We start from the raw sequence: 12,590 nt of genomic DNA, 5'->3' as shown, positions 1-12,590 counted from the left end.
TGTACAAACAATATCTTATTTAAAATATTCCCTTTAATACTATAAAACCTCAATCTATATACAGTGGGTAATGTGTGTTGTATACAGTATTTGGGTCCCTGTAGAACAGTGAAGGTTCATTCTTGAGTCTCAATTGGGAATTCCGAGTTTTTATGTTTCAATACATTATACAAGGAATACCTGTATTTCTTGATAATGTGTTGAAACAAAACATTCGGAATTTTCATGTCCCCTGGTGGATACTTACAACCAAATCACATGTTTTTTGTGATTACTCTTGCATATAGGTATAGATGAATATATTTAATATAACAATTCTAAGAAATATTCATTAACTATATTATTAATACATACATTTTCTTCTCAGGTAAACATGGAGAACTACAAAATGTTTGGATGAAAAATAATTAACAAGACTGTCAGATAATACTGGTGATAAAAGATGTGCTTTTTCCGTTTCATACATTGAACAAGATGAAATAAGTTATATTATGAATGTTTACCTGTACTGAATTACATGTCATAATTTGTTCTTTCTAGAGAGGTACAAGAAAGGTAGTATAATTAGTAATAATAAAACTGCTCTTTTTGAGCATAGGCCACTCAGTCACTCCCTTTGGTAATATCCTGCTTTCCCCTGGAATATTGAGACTTCAAAGTTTTGTAAATTGGGTCAGTGTGACTTTCCATTTCTCGACGAAGTGGGTATCTTTTTCTAAATACTCCTCCACTAGGCCATAACAGGAGGAAGAGAGCCTGAAGAATTCTCAGTTAAGATGAATGTCAGGTTCATTTCTCTACACAATTTCAAACTATATAGTACTAGTACTTAAAAGAAACTGCTAAGTATTCCTCTGCTATTCTAACAACCAATAACTAGCTGCTCATGCAGCTGCGACTACAATGCATCACCAGGTTATAGCACTGGTATTATAGGCAGTCAAATGATCACATCTTCCTTTTCTTCTATGCTCACCGTAGTATCAGCAGCAACTTCTTGTGACAAACTTCTTTCCCTGTCTTTTTTTTTTAGTATTTTTCCTGTCTCACACTGTGCCCCTACTCAAAGTGAAAGAAATGAGCATGCTCCTCTCATACCAAAGTGCTACCAATTGTAGTGTAGGTGTGATGCGTAACAGTGGAGGCCAGGCAGGTAACTAGTCTTTACAGTAGTTAAGAATAGAAGAACAATATTTAGTAGATTCTTTAATTTTAAGTACTGTATTCTTAGGCGTTGAGTGAAGAGAAATGGGCCTTCTGAATGTCATTTAGAGGTAGACTAGGAATTTTCCAGTGTTGCCACTTTTTCTCCATTATGAGTATATGACTGGCAGGGCCATTTAGGAAAGCTCCTCACTGCTTTGGAAGATGGAATGTCACACTGGCAATTCATAAACGTTCCAAGAGGTAGTGGGACAAGTCTAAGGAAACCACGAAGTGACCTGCTCAAAAATAAGTACATTTCAGCTATACTCAATCCCATTTTTTAACATTCTGTATGTACTACAAATAAGTTATAATGTATTGATAAATGAGCAGAATAAACCAGGCTGCTTTAAATAAGTTTGTAATTTAATTTTACAAGAATGAGCATTTTAATAGATTTGAAAGGATATTTATCAAGAATGTGGTTTTCCTTTAATTTTTGAGTCACGTGTCCTGTGACATCCTGTATGTATTTTTAAAATCACTTTTATTTATTAAAAGTCTTGCCAGATGCACTTATACATATATGCTAATTAGGAAAAATAGATCAAAGACCTTAAGGTTCTAATTTCACAAATATCTTTATTACACAATATGGATGACATGTTTTAATGCAAACAGAACATGTTAAGACACTTTTAAAGGCACATTCTCTCCTCTTTAATCCAAAATATAGTATTGTACTACATACAACAGGTATAATAAATGCATTAGAAATTACAATGAAGCAAAGTCATATCACATGCATCTAAACTTTGTATTAAATCAATATAAACTTAAACAAAAATGTCAATCACATTCTTTATATCCAGTGTCATATTATTTAATCAGCCTCTTCTTAATATGTTAGTATTCTGCTGATGCAGAATACTAACATAAATGTGTGTTTTTCACTTATATGCAACAGGGACATCTTTATTATGATTCAACATCATCACCTCCTCGTCAACACTGGTATCATTTTCAGCATCATCACTGTCATCTTCATTACAGATATCATTTGAAACTGCATCCACCTTCATGATGAAAAAATAATTTAGTATGTTCATGGAAAAAAAACATTCAAGATTAATTAGCTATGTAAATGACAATTTTAACTCTCGGAAACTTCGTTTAAACAAAATTCTAAATTAGTTTTTAATAATGTTATATCAGTTGTGCAAACTGGCTGGATAATGAGAGGAACTGTTAAGAACAATCAAGTGAAACAGGAGTATGTAAAAGTAAAGGGTATGTAAAAATATCTAAAAATGAATTAGAAGATCAAGAGAAAAATTTTGGAAAATTATTCAGATAACACAAGCTGTTTTGGAAAGAAGAGCAGCAGAGATACTGGTGGTCGGATTTAATGGGAATAATCAAGTCGCATCCTTGGACAAGGGTGTGACTTGATTATCATCTACCCAACCCAACACTTGGGATGTACGGTAGAGTGACGGTCTCGCTTCCTGCAGTTCGGCGTTCAATCCCCGACCATCCAAGTGGTTAGACACCATTCCTTTCCCCCGTCCCATCCCAAATCCTTATCTTGACCCCTTCCAAGTGCTATATAGTTTAATGGATTGGTGCTTTCCCCTGATAGTTCCCTTCCTTTAGACATGAGAGAATGTTAACTGGTGAAGCAGAAATTTGAAGTACTGTACAGCAAGTGATGAGAATACTTTGAAAGTCTAATAGGTGGAAATGATGAAAGTGATTATATTTAAATGCGAGAGAAGAATGCAAAGATAGTACTATATGAGCCGATTTATCTTCTGTATATGCAAGTTTATCTGTGAGGAACCTGCAGTGTTAATGAGATAATGTCAAAATATATAAATATATATAAATATATTATATATATATATATATATATATATATATATATATATATATATATATATATATATATATATATATTAGTGGGGAATGTCTCTAAGAGGCCAGGAATAGTAGTGCTGTGCCAGAATATTAAACAATTGCTGCAATTATATTGCTATAAAGAGAGAAATTAGAGAGATGAAGTTACTGAGGTATTTATTTGTTAAGTGTACAAGCAGTCCCTGATCTGCACATAGTTTATGATTCTGTAAAAGTAAAGAAATAATAAACAAATCAACACTATTTCCCATATACCTCTTCTTTTATGTTCTGGAGTTCTAAAGGTTCTCTTTATTCCACTCTTTATTCGGCAAAAACAAATTTAAAAGCGGAAATTTTCAAGGGGAAATTGGACAAGTTTCTGCATGAAGTACTAGCACAACTGGGTTTAAATAGATATTTGTGCCCGAGGGCCACCGCCATACTAATTGAGTTATCACCAAACAAACGTGGCCAGATTTGGAGAGAAGAACTCTCAAACCTAACTACAGGTAAGTTGGGCTGGCTATCAGGAAGGAGGTAATGTAGGCCACAATGTATGCCAAAAGACAAGGTATTTAGTCATGCTGGCAAACAGGTAGACCAGCAGGCAGGAAGAGTACAGGCCTTCAATGTGGTCTTCATTACCCTGTAGGAGAGGAAGGGAATTTATCCTCAGGTCCAAGGAGCAACCCTTCTTCCCTCAGGTCATTGAAGTACTATACTGTAAACACTTTCCTACTCCTACAAGCTCTGGCACCTTATGAGAACCAAAAAATGCTGTTAGGGCCAAGTGTAAAGCATTTGATTATTTTAGTTTTTCTTCTAAACTATTTTGGTTACTGCCATAGCAGGCTAACTGGCAACTCTTGGTTCCAGCTCCATCACCAGACACCCGGCATCACACATTGTAAAATGTCTGATCCATATGTACTACATGTGTCAAATTTAATGTTAAGCAGAGGATAGCTTTGTGTTATGCAGAAAGTTATGGAGACTAAATGGAAATTTAATTGAGTGGGAGAATATTGTTAAAAATGAATTCAGAATAAAGTGAAGTTATGGTGGCAACGAGAGGCTAATAAATTATGTAAATAAATGATAAATCAGTGTAGATACCTAGGATAAGTGACTGATACTCACAAAGTCAGTAAATGGTAAGACTTTAAACTGAATGTATCACAAGAGTTTGGTCATACTGAAGAAAGGGGTAATAATGAGGAAGAGTGCATTCAAGTTTTTTGTGAGGGGAGAGGAAGGAAAAAGATGACAATGGACAAAACATGATATATTTAGCAAGAACATACCTTAATGCGTTTTGCATGTGGACTGTGTGAACGTTTGTAAAATGGCCTCTTCTTGACAAGACATTCCTCTTTCATGACTTGCACGTATTTTCCATTGATACGACGATTTTTGATAGCCAAAGCCTCATTGAAATCATCTAAATTAGCAAACTCTATGAATCCATTACTGAAAAAAAGGTAGAAGTATAAGCTACATTTCAATTTGTATCTCTACAGTACATCTATGCTGTTAATAATACAGCCAGTAAGGTAATACTGTACATCCTCAAAATGTATTCTTTTACAGCAATAATGATTTTAAAAAATAAGATGTACTGTATATTGTTTTTATGAGCTATGAAGTAAGTGCACACACATGCCTAAGATAAAACTTTGGTAGGACATTGTGGGTTTTGTAAAAAAAAAAAAAAAAGTTTTTTGCACTTCTAAAAATTAACAAATTTCCATGAAAGAATAAAGAGAAAGATAAAGTCAATCCCAAGCATTATGAAGCTCTAAGTAAAATAATTAAAATAATAAAATTATTCATTTAAAACAGATTTAAAACATAAGTTTATTATTTTTGCCCGATTCCTAAAGATTGTCACATGCAAGATGGAGCAGCTCATTTTCTTGTTTAGGAGTTAGGTTCAACTCCACCATAGATTCATGCATCTAAAAAATAAATAGCTCATTTACCCAGTGCTTTTTATTCAACCTTCAAACGTCTCTTAAAGCAAAATAATAATCACACTGGCAGGCAAAGCAGAAAGATGTAACTATGTCTCTTCTCATTTTGTTCAAACTTTCTTAAGTAATACTGTTTTTGTCAATGTGTTGCAATGCAACTGTTCCTGTGGCACAGTGGTAGCACATGTGCCCTTTGCCTTGGGAGCGATTTCATCTGGATTTGAGTTCTGGAGAGGAAACTTAACTGGGCACCAATCCTTAAGTGTTCACCCAGGAGTAATTGGAGACGGGTGTAAAAGGGAAGGGAACTATCAGGGGGGAAAGAGCCAAGCCATTACGACTACATAGCACTTAGAAGAGAGAGAGGATACGTATTTGGGATGGGACGGGGGGAAAGGAATGGTGCCCAACCACTTGGACGGTCGGGGATTGAACAAGGCTTAACATGAGCTCTGTGAAGGGAAAGTTCCAAGCTTGCCAATGGGGGTCAGAAGTCATCTAGTCCTGTACCCACCTGTGTAAAAAAGTTGGGAACGTGTAGCAGTTTGAGAGTTTAACTTGAAGCCTGACTTACGACAGTAATAATGATTTTTTAAATGCTTTGACCTTTATATTGTCAGTACTGATCATTATATTTCTAAATTAAGTTCATTTAGATAAATAATATCTGCTAAATATGGTACTGTACCTATTTTATTTAATTGTCACAGGATATTATAACAAATCTGCCAAATCAGATTTTTTCTATAAGAAAAAATGAATCTCTCTCCTTAGTGCATGAACTAATGCAAACACTGTCTATGAAATCCACAAAATTTCACCGACATAATAAGTGGGAATAATCAGTCTCTCGTGTCAAAACACAGAATTTCAAACAGCTGAGAGTTCAGCGAGCTTCCTTTAACACTACTGGTATTGCTGCCTGATAACAATGACATCCTAAAATAGTCGCACGGTTATCCTGAGGACGGCGATGCCGTCCAAAATTAAAATATTTGTAAAAAATCCATTTACTGTCCTCATATTATGGGGGATGGTTTTAAAATGCACTCCAATGTCTTCTCATTATATGTATAGCCCAAGTGGCTTCATGAGACCGCCGCATGGGTGGCAACCCCACGTTGGAGTCTCAGTGTTTTTGTGACCACAGCTCGTGACTGCCACGGCCTTCCCTCGAGTTAAAACGTGAGCCCATTCTGGTTGTTTTTTCTTTATAAACACTACATTTACTCCAAGATGGATAGTGAACAAGGACAGAGATAATCCACGACGCAAATATTGTAGTGAAAGAAACACAGATGAGGGAAAAGCTAAAAGTGTTCGCCAAAAGCATAGCAAAGTGAAACTCACACCTATAAAATATAAGGCTGTAGTCGACTACTTTTCAGGCAGTTATCTTGAAAGTGCAGAAAGTGATAGTGATGTAAATAGTGAGATATTTGAAACTGAAACAGCAGGCGAGGATGAGATTGAAAGTGAGTGGAATAATGATCATGATATTGCAGGCCCTTCAATTAGAACTAATACCCAACGGACCCCACATATCCAACGCACCCCAGGCACCAGTTCTGGTGAACCCTGGTCTACTGACAACACTGCACCATTTGAACAAACAATTATGAAGGAAACAACATGAAAACGAATGATATGGTGTCATATACAATGTTGGGAATGAATAAATAATAACTAAAAGCCATTTTTTTGCATGACAATGTACTTTAACTTATAAAAAAATAAGAACAACGTTACCAATATGATATGTAAATATTCCTTTAGAGCATTATATTAGGAACAATTTGATACAAAATTGAACGACGAATCAAAAATTGAAGTAGGAAAATTAATCCCAAGGGATAGGCAATGATGTTTTATGTATAGACATTAGAGTATAAAAGCATTCAAAAGAGAATAAACATTGTAGTGAGGTGGTGAGCTGACGGCTACTGCTTGGCCTACCTTGGGGTGCGTAGCGGGGCTGCCCACAGGGGCAGCGAAAGTATTAATCATATTAACAACTTTGCGTTTTTCAGAATAACACAAACTATTAGGAACACCCTTGGAAGCTAGAGCGCCACACTCAACAAACCAGTTATTCCAAGTAATATCAAAATTTGCTATATCTAATATTTTTTTTTCAAAATCCCTCTATTTCCTCCATTCATTGCAGTGTCATCACATTTTAATTCCTGTGCAATTAGACCAATATACAGTGGTACCTTGGTTTTCAAATTTAATCCATTCCCAGAGGGGTCGTAAGCCGAAAATTCACAACCCAAAACAAATTTTCCCATAAGAAATAATGTAAATTGAATTAATCCGTTCCACACTTCCAAAAATATTAACTTCTAAATACATTTCATACATAATACACACAAATATTTTGTACTATAGTATGTACAAGTTATAGCTTACCTTCACTGATGACTCTTGTTGGCGTATGGAAGACAGTGAGGAAGGGGGGGAAGGAGAGGTGTTATTGTTTGGAAGGGGAGTTCCCTTCCATTATAACATCAGGCAGTGATGACTTCTCTGGGATACTCTCTCTCCTACGTTTTGTAGGCATACCACTAGGACCTGGTTGTGGCTCACTGCTTGCTTGTCTTACTAAGAATCTGTCTAAAGACAGTTGTTTTTCCCCTACATTTTAACAATTGTCTGTAGTGAGACATCAAATTCTCATTTAAAAGGTCAATGCAACCACTGTAATATGCATTTTCTAACTAAACAATCATTCAGCATTCTCCAGCACTTTAAAGAACACTGCTCTAAGAGTTTGTATTATCAGGAGCCAGTCTACAATTTTCACTGTTCATTTATGTGAAGTTTTGTTAAAAGTTTTACTGTACAACAATAATTTTGGTAACACAAGGAGTTCCCTCATGTGGCAGTGGTATTCAAGAGAAAGATTGATAACATTCACTCAAAGCAACAAATTAAAAAATTCCTACCAGAGTAACTTATTTCCTTGCGTAGATTTAGTTATATGGACACTTTTGGCCTTATTGAAAGAGTTGTTCAAGTCCCTCTCGGATGTATTTTTTGGTAAACCTTCTACAACCAATCTGAAAAATAACTAAAAACTGTTAATTGGTACCAGTATTTATAATTATATACTGAATGACAGTATATAATTAAGAGCTGTATGCATAAAATTTAGAGCCAATACCAATACTGACTTAATAACTGATACTCTGATACTAATACCTGAACAAAATATTCATTGTAAGAATTTATTAAGACATAACAATGCCTCACATGATCTCATTGACTAACACTTAATATTTATAATAATCAAAGCAAGAGTTATTTGGCAGAGTTCACAAAATAAACCAGTGTAAAATGATCTTTACAACAGTAATTATTAATTAAAAACACCCAAAAGAAATCATAGCAGTTTTGCATAGCAACCCAGCTTTGGGGTGGTTAAGGGCAAGATGCCTTTCATTCCCACCATGCTGGGTTTGAAACTAAATATAACCATAAGTGTGCTTTAGAAGAATTGGATAAAAACCAACATATAAAACAAATACTGTACTAGGAATGTAATTATTATAAGAATGATTGATGCCAAAGAAAGCTTCAGAATCTCCTTTTCATGGATACCAATCATCCAACAGAGTTAAACTGACAAGGAAGCTAAAGTTGTATGTAACAAACCTGAAATTTAAATAGATCTAGATATTCTAATCTTTGTCAAAACCACACTACTTTATGAAATATGGACCATCACATTTAAAACCATACGTACAAACAGCATAAAATATCCACCAGAAAATGTGACAATGTAATTGCCACAATTAGACTGGAACATCATTACTTTTCGCAGGTAACTGCAGGCAATGAATCTCTCAACAGTGAGCACTCTAGTAGTGAACACTGAACAAGAGCTGGGTCACATTCTTCAATACTATATTGTGAATGCTCAATTATGCTTGAATGCTTGATTTTAGACAAAGTGGTATGAGATATTTTGAGATTCGTAACCACTTCATTCACTCAGATGTTATAAGATAGTCTCATACTCTACCCGAAGTTTATTAATGCAGACTAGTACTGTAGACTCAACTTGCATCCCAAGTTTTTCTCAGATCCTTTTGTATGATGAACTATCCTGCGAGATGGTAAATTTAGACGAACTCATATAGAGTATGGTAGCAGCAAACAGATGTGCACCTAAGCTTGTTAATAAATAAATAAAAATGAATAATATCTTGCAGAGTCCACAGTAATGGCTTTGGATTAAAAATCTATATGCATACAACAATTGCAGGATTTGGTACAGAAAACAAGTCACTGTAGTGAGTACTGTACAGGTGTAATGTGTAATTTAATGTGCATACACTGGTCTAATGAGCATAGGCTGGTGTAAAGAGAAAAATGCACATAATTAGCATGGAGTGGTGGTAGTGTTGTAGATATGGAAGAAGCTAGTGGGGAGAGGTGGGGAAAGAAGCTCGTAGTCAAGGAAGAATGTTGCTATCTATTTACTGCCGTAACGGAGTCAGATCCATAATGACAATCAGGTCCCTCACCCCCAAACACTCTTTAACAGGTTATGATTGCTGGTCCTCAGCCACACACAACAATCAGAATCTGTCATCTACACCGCTGGTTAAAACCAAGCCCCAAAAATATTTAAGTTACTTCAAATGTACTACAATAACAGGTTCCATGAACAAATTATATCATTCAATAATTGAAATATAAACTACTATTGTATTTTGTTGTCCATGACTTTGTGCATACTTTAGGCAAACAAACATAGTAAAAATTATTTTTTTTAACTAGTCACATACAAGGTGTTGTTATATTTTGTAAGTTTCTGTTTCAGGCTAATCTACAGTCTTCATGTAGCTAAGAAAAGAAACATTACAAAACTGTAATGCATTCCTATAATGGATATACTGTATTGTACCTAGTTCTTTGTCATGAGGTAAAAATTTAACATTATACTGTACTAAAATCTAAATATATCAACACTACTTTAACAACATACCTGTGAACTTTAACATTCTCAGCAGTGGAGGGGATATCAGTCACCTCTGAGACTTCTGGATTCTTCGGTGATGTTAACTTACTTGGATCAGCTTTAACTAAACTTGTGCATTTTAGCTTGCCAGTATTTTTGTTTATAAAATGTTTGAGTCGCTGTTTGGCATTTACTGATTTACTTTTCTTGATCATTGATTTTTTTTTAATTATTGTCTTTGTTGTATTTGATGCTTCTAGCAATTCAGTTACTTTATTTGATGTTTCTTCTGCTTCTAGTTTAGTTGCTTCATGGACATCTTTTCCTCTTTCTAACTTCAGGACTTGTTTCAGTGGAGTTTCAACTATAGAGGAATTAGCTTCTCTCTCTGATAATTTTCCTTTTGTCGCATTACTGTGTTCTGGACTAAACCTTTGTGCTGTTGCCAATATTCTGTTCACCGCTTCGGGCATTTTTGCATGTTGTCAACTCGACTGAGAATGCCGATTCAAGTTTTGCCTTGGTCAAGTTTTCCGTTACTGGAGATTCAGCTGACTCAGTAATTTCAAATGGAGAATTCAATGTCTTTTTTTTCCCCTTTTGTGATAAAACTCCTTTGGGCGTTTTAAATAAAAATGGTGATTTAAGTTTTGCCTTGGGGATGTTTTTTCTTACTGGTGATTTCATATCTGACTTGGCAATTTCAAATGTAGAATTAAACAGTCATAGGTAAGTGGTTCAACTCTTTTTTTCTTTGTCATCTGTAAAATAAGTAATACACAAAATTACAGTATACATAGTATATTTCCAACAAAAGTAAATAAATAAATTTTATACAGCACTGTATCATCAGGGATTAAACCAGTTCAGTAAAGATCAACACAATGAAAGAAAAATAATGTGTATGGCTTTAATGAAATATATGTTGTGTGTTTACTGAACAGTGACAACATGGAAGTTAGGCTTAGCTTTGTATGCTTCGGCTTCTGGCTGTTCCATATTTGTTGCATTTTATTTTAACTTTCCTGAAGTTTGAGTACTTTGTTGTATCTAGTCTTAAAGTTATGGGTTGAGGTGGCTTCCACTACTATTACTTTTAGTGAATGTGACCTGTAAATTGCAAGTGGTTCTTTTGACTGCTCCTTACATTTCTTTGACTCATTTGCATTCTAGCTTGCATCTATGTTCTTTTGCACCCACCTTCTCTTGATTTAAAGATTTTCTTCTTGTCCACCTAGTCTATTTCCCTCAGTGGTTTGTATGTAATGATCATATCGCCTCTGTTTCTATTTTGCCTCTGGGGTTGCGAGATTCAATTCCCTTAAAATGTCCTCATAGCTTAGGTCTCTTAATTCTGGCACTCACTTTATTGCATACTTTTGTATATTATTACATGACATTGTGATGTATTGCATAAATATGAATTCTACCATTAAGCTATGATATGTGGCTATGGCTGAATGATAATGAATTGTTCGTTACAATATACAAATTTTACAACATGCATCAAAAATAGTTTGAACAATCTAAATCATTTATTCAAACATCTGGTGTTCAGAATACAGTACAGTAGTTGTTTGGGCCTGGTAACTGCAGCCGTCTGGCAACAATAGAGGAAATGTAAGTCTATCCAAAATATTTATATCAATCAGGAATATAGTAATTAGTTCCTGTTCAAGAATTAGTTACCATTATATATGCTATAATAATTAATAGTAAATTGAAATTTGTTTTTTCTTAAAAATTAAAAAAAAAATATTACAATTAACCCTTATGTGCAGTTAATGTCATATGTTGATCACCCAGGGTATTGTGGTTATCATATTTTAGTTATTATTGCCCAGTTTTACATACAAATGATATGACATAGTTATATCTATATGGATGTAATAAAAGTTAACAAGGACCAATGCAAATGCAGTATTATGTTTTTTATAAATGTTTCTGGGCAATGAGGTTATCATCAAATCACAATTTAGTGTTTACCACCTGTGTTTGAATCTAATGCTGAACATTCCTAGATATAATAGATATAATAGCAAAGGTGTGAGTTGCAGAACACTTCCTATGAGGTCCCTATATACAGTACTCACAGTTTTTGTCAATTACCATATGTGTACATAGTTATTCTACACATTGTGTTGAATGCCATGTCTGGTTTGCACTGTTGTTATAGCCATGTGGCCCTCAGCCGTTCCTGAGAGTCGACTTAGTTCCGAGATGATTTTTTGTCGCCCGGTGTTGAACTTTATTCAGGTAAAGTATATACATACAGGGTGATACAAATATTTATGAATTTATAGATAGAGCTAGTACATACAATGCCTAAAGCCACTATTACGTAAGCGTTTCGGGCAGTTAGTCCTCCGTTCCCTTTACTCAACAGATATCTCTTAACTTTGCCACCCAATACATTATTGTACATATAAACTACAACGAGTATTATGAAGCCTCATTATACCTGCTGCTTGTATGAAGGGCTGTCTACCGCAGGCTCCTCGAGGGGTGTTGTATAGTGACTAAACTCTCAGTCTCAGTCAAATATGGCCAGACCAGACGACGGTGACAATGTTCCGAACCATAATGGAAACTGACCCAAG

General features: G+C 34.9%; 2 protein-coding genes across 4 annotated transcripts in view; one reads left to right on the top strand and one right to left on the bottom strand.

Annotated features, from left to right (window-relative positions):
* LOC123762084 (uncharacterized) overlaps positions 1–3,318 on the top strand; it is a 19,333-nt gene extending 16,015 nt beyond the window's left edge. For all 3 annotated transcript variants that reach the window (XM_045748378.2, XM_045748377.2, XM_069335890.1), the window contains exon 15: positions 368–3,318. In XM_045748378.2, the coding sequence (XP_045604334.1) occupies positions 368–371 (4 nt within the window). In that variant the 3' untranslated portion in view covers positions 372–3,318. The remainder of the gene's footprint in view (positions 1–367) is intronic.
* Positions 1,769–12,590, bottom strand: LOC123762085 (uncharacterized). Its single transcript, XM_045748379.2, has 5 exons — positions 12,452–12,590; positions 10,018–10,751; positions 7,970–8,083; positions 4,353–4,518; positions 1,769–2,222 (listed from the first exon to the last, which is right to left on the bottom strand). The coding sequence occupies exons 2-5, from the start codon at positions 10,461–10,463 to the stop codon at positions 2,097–2,099; spliced, it is 852 nt and encodes a 283-aa protein (XP_045604335.2). The 5' UTR covers positions 10,464–10,751; positions 12,452–12,590; the 3' UTR covers positions 1,769–2,096.

Source organism: Procambarus clarkii, chromosome 34 (genome assembly GCF_040958095.1).
Source record: "Procambarus clarkii isolate CNS0578487 chromosome 34, FALCON_Pclarkii_2.0, whole genome shotgun sequence".
NCBI lineage: Eukaryota > Metazoa > Arthropoda > Malacostraca > Decapoda > Cambaridae > Procambarus > Procambarus clarkii.
The sequence above is the reverse complement of the archived record's forward strand: the minus strand, read 5'-3'. Positions and strand labels throughout refer to the sequence as shown.

Coding starts and splice junctions, on each gene's coding strand:
- LOC123762085 (XM_045748379.2), bottom strand. CDS start 10,463: ATGCCCGAAGCGGTGAACAGAATATTGGCAACAGCACAAAGGTTTAGT. Junction 8,084..10,017: donor GAGAATGTTAAAGTTCACAG/GTATGTTGTTAA, acceptor GTTATTTTTCAG/ATTGGTTGTAGAAGGTTTAC. Junction 2,223..4,352: donor CACATGCAAAACGCATTAAG/GTATGTTCTTGC, acceptor TTCATCATGAAG/GTGGATGCAGTTTCAAATGA.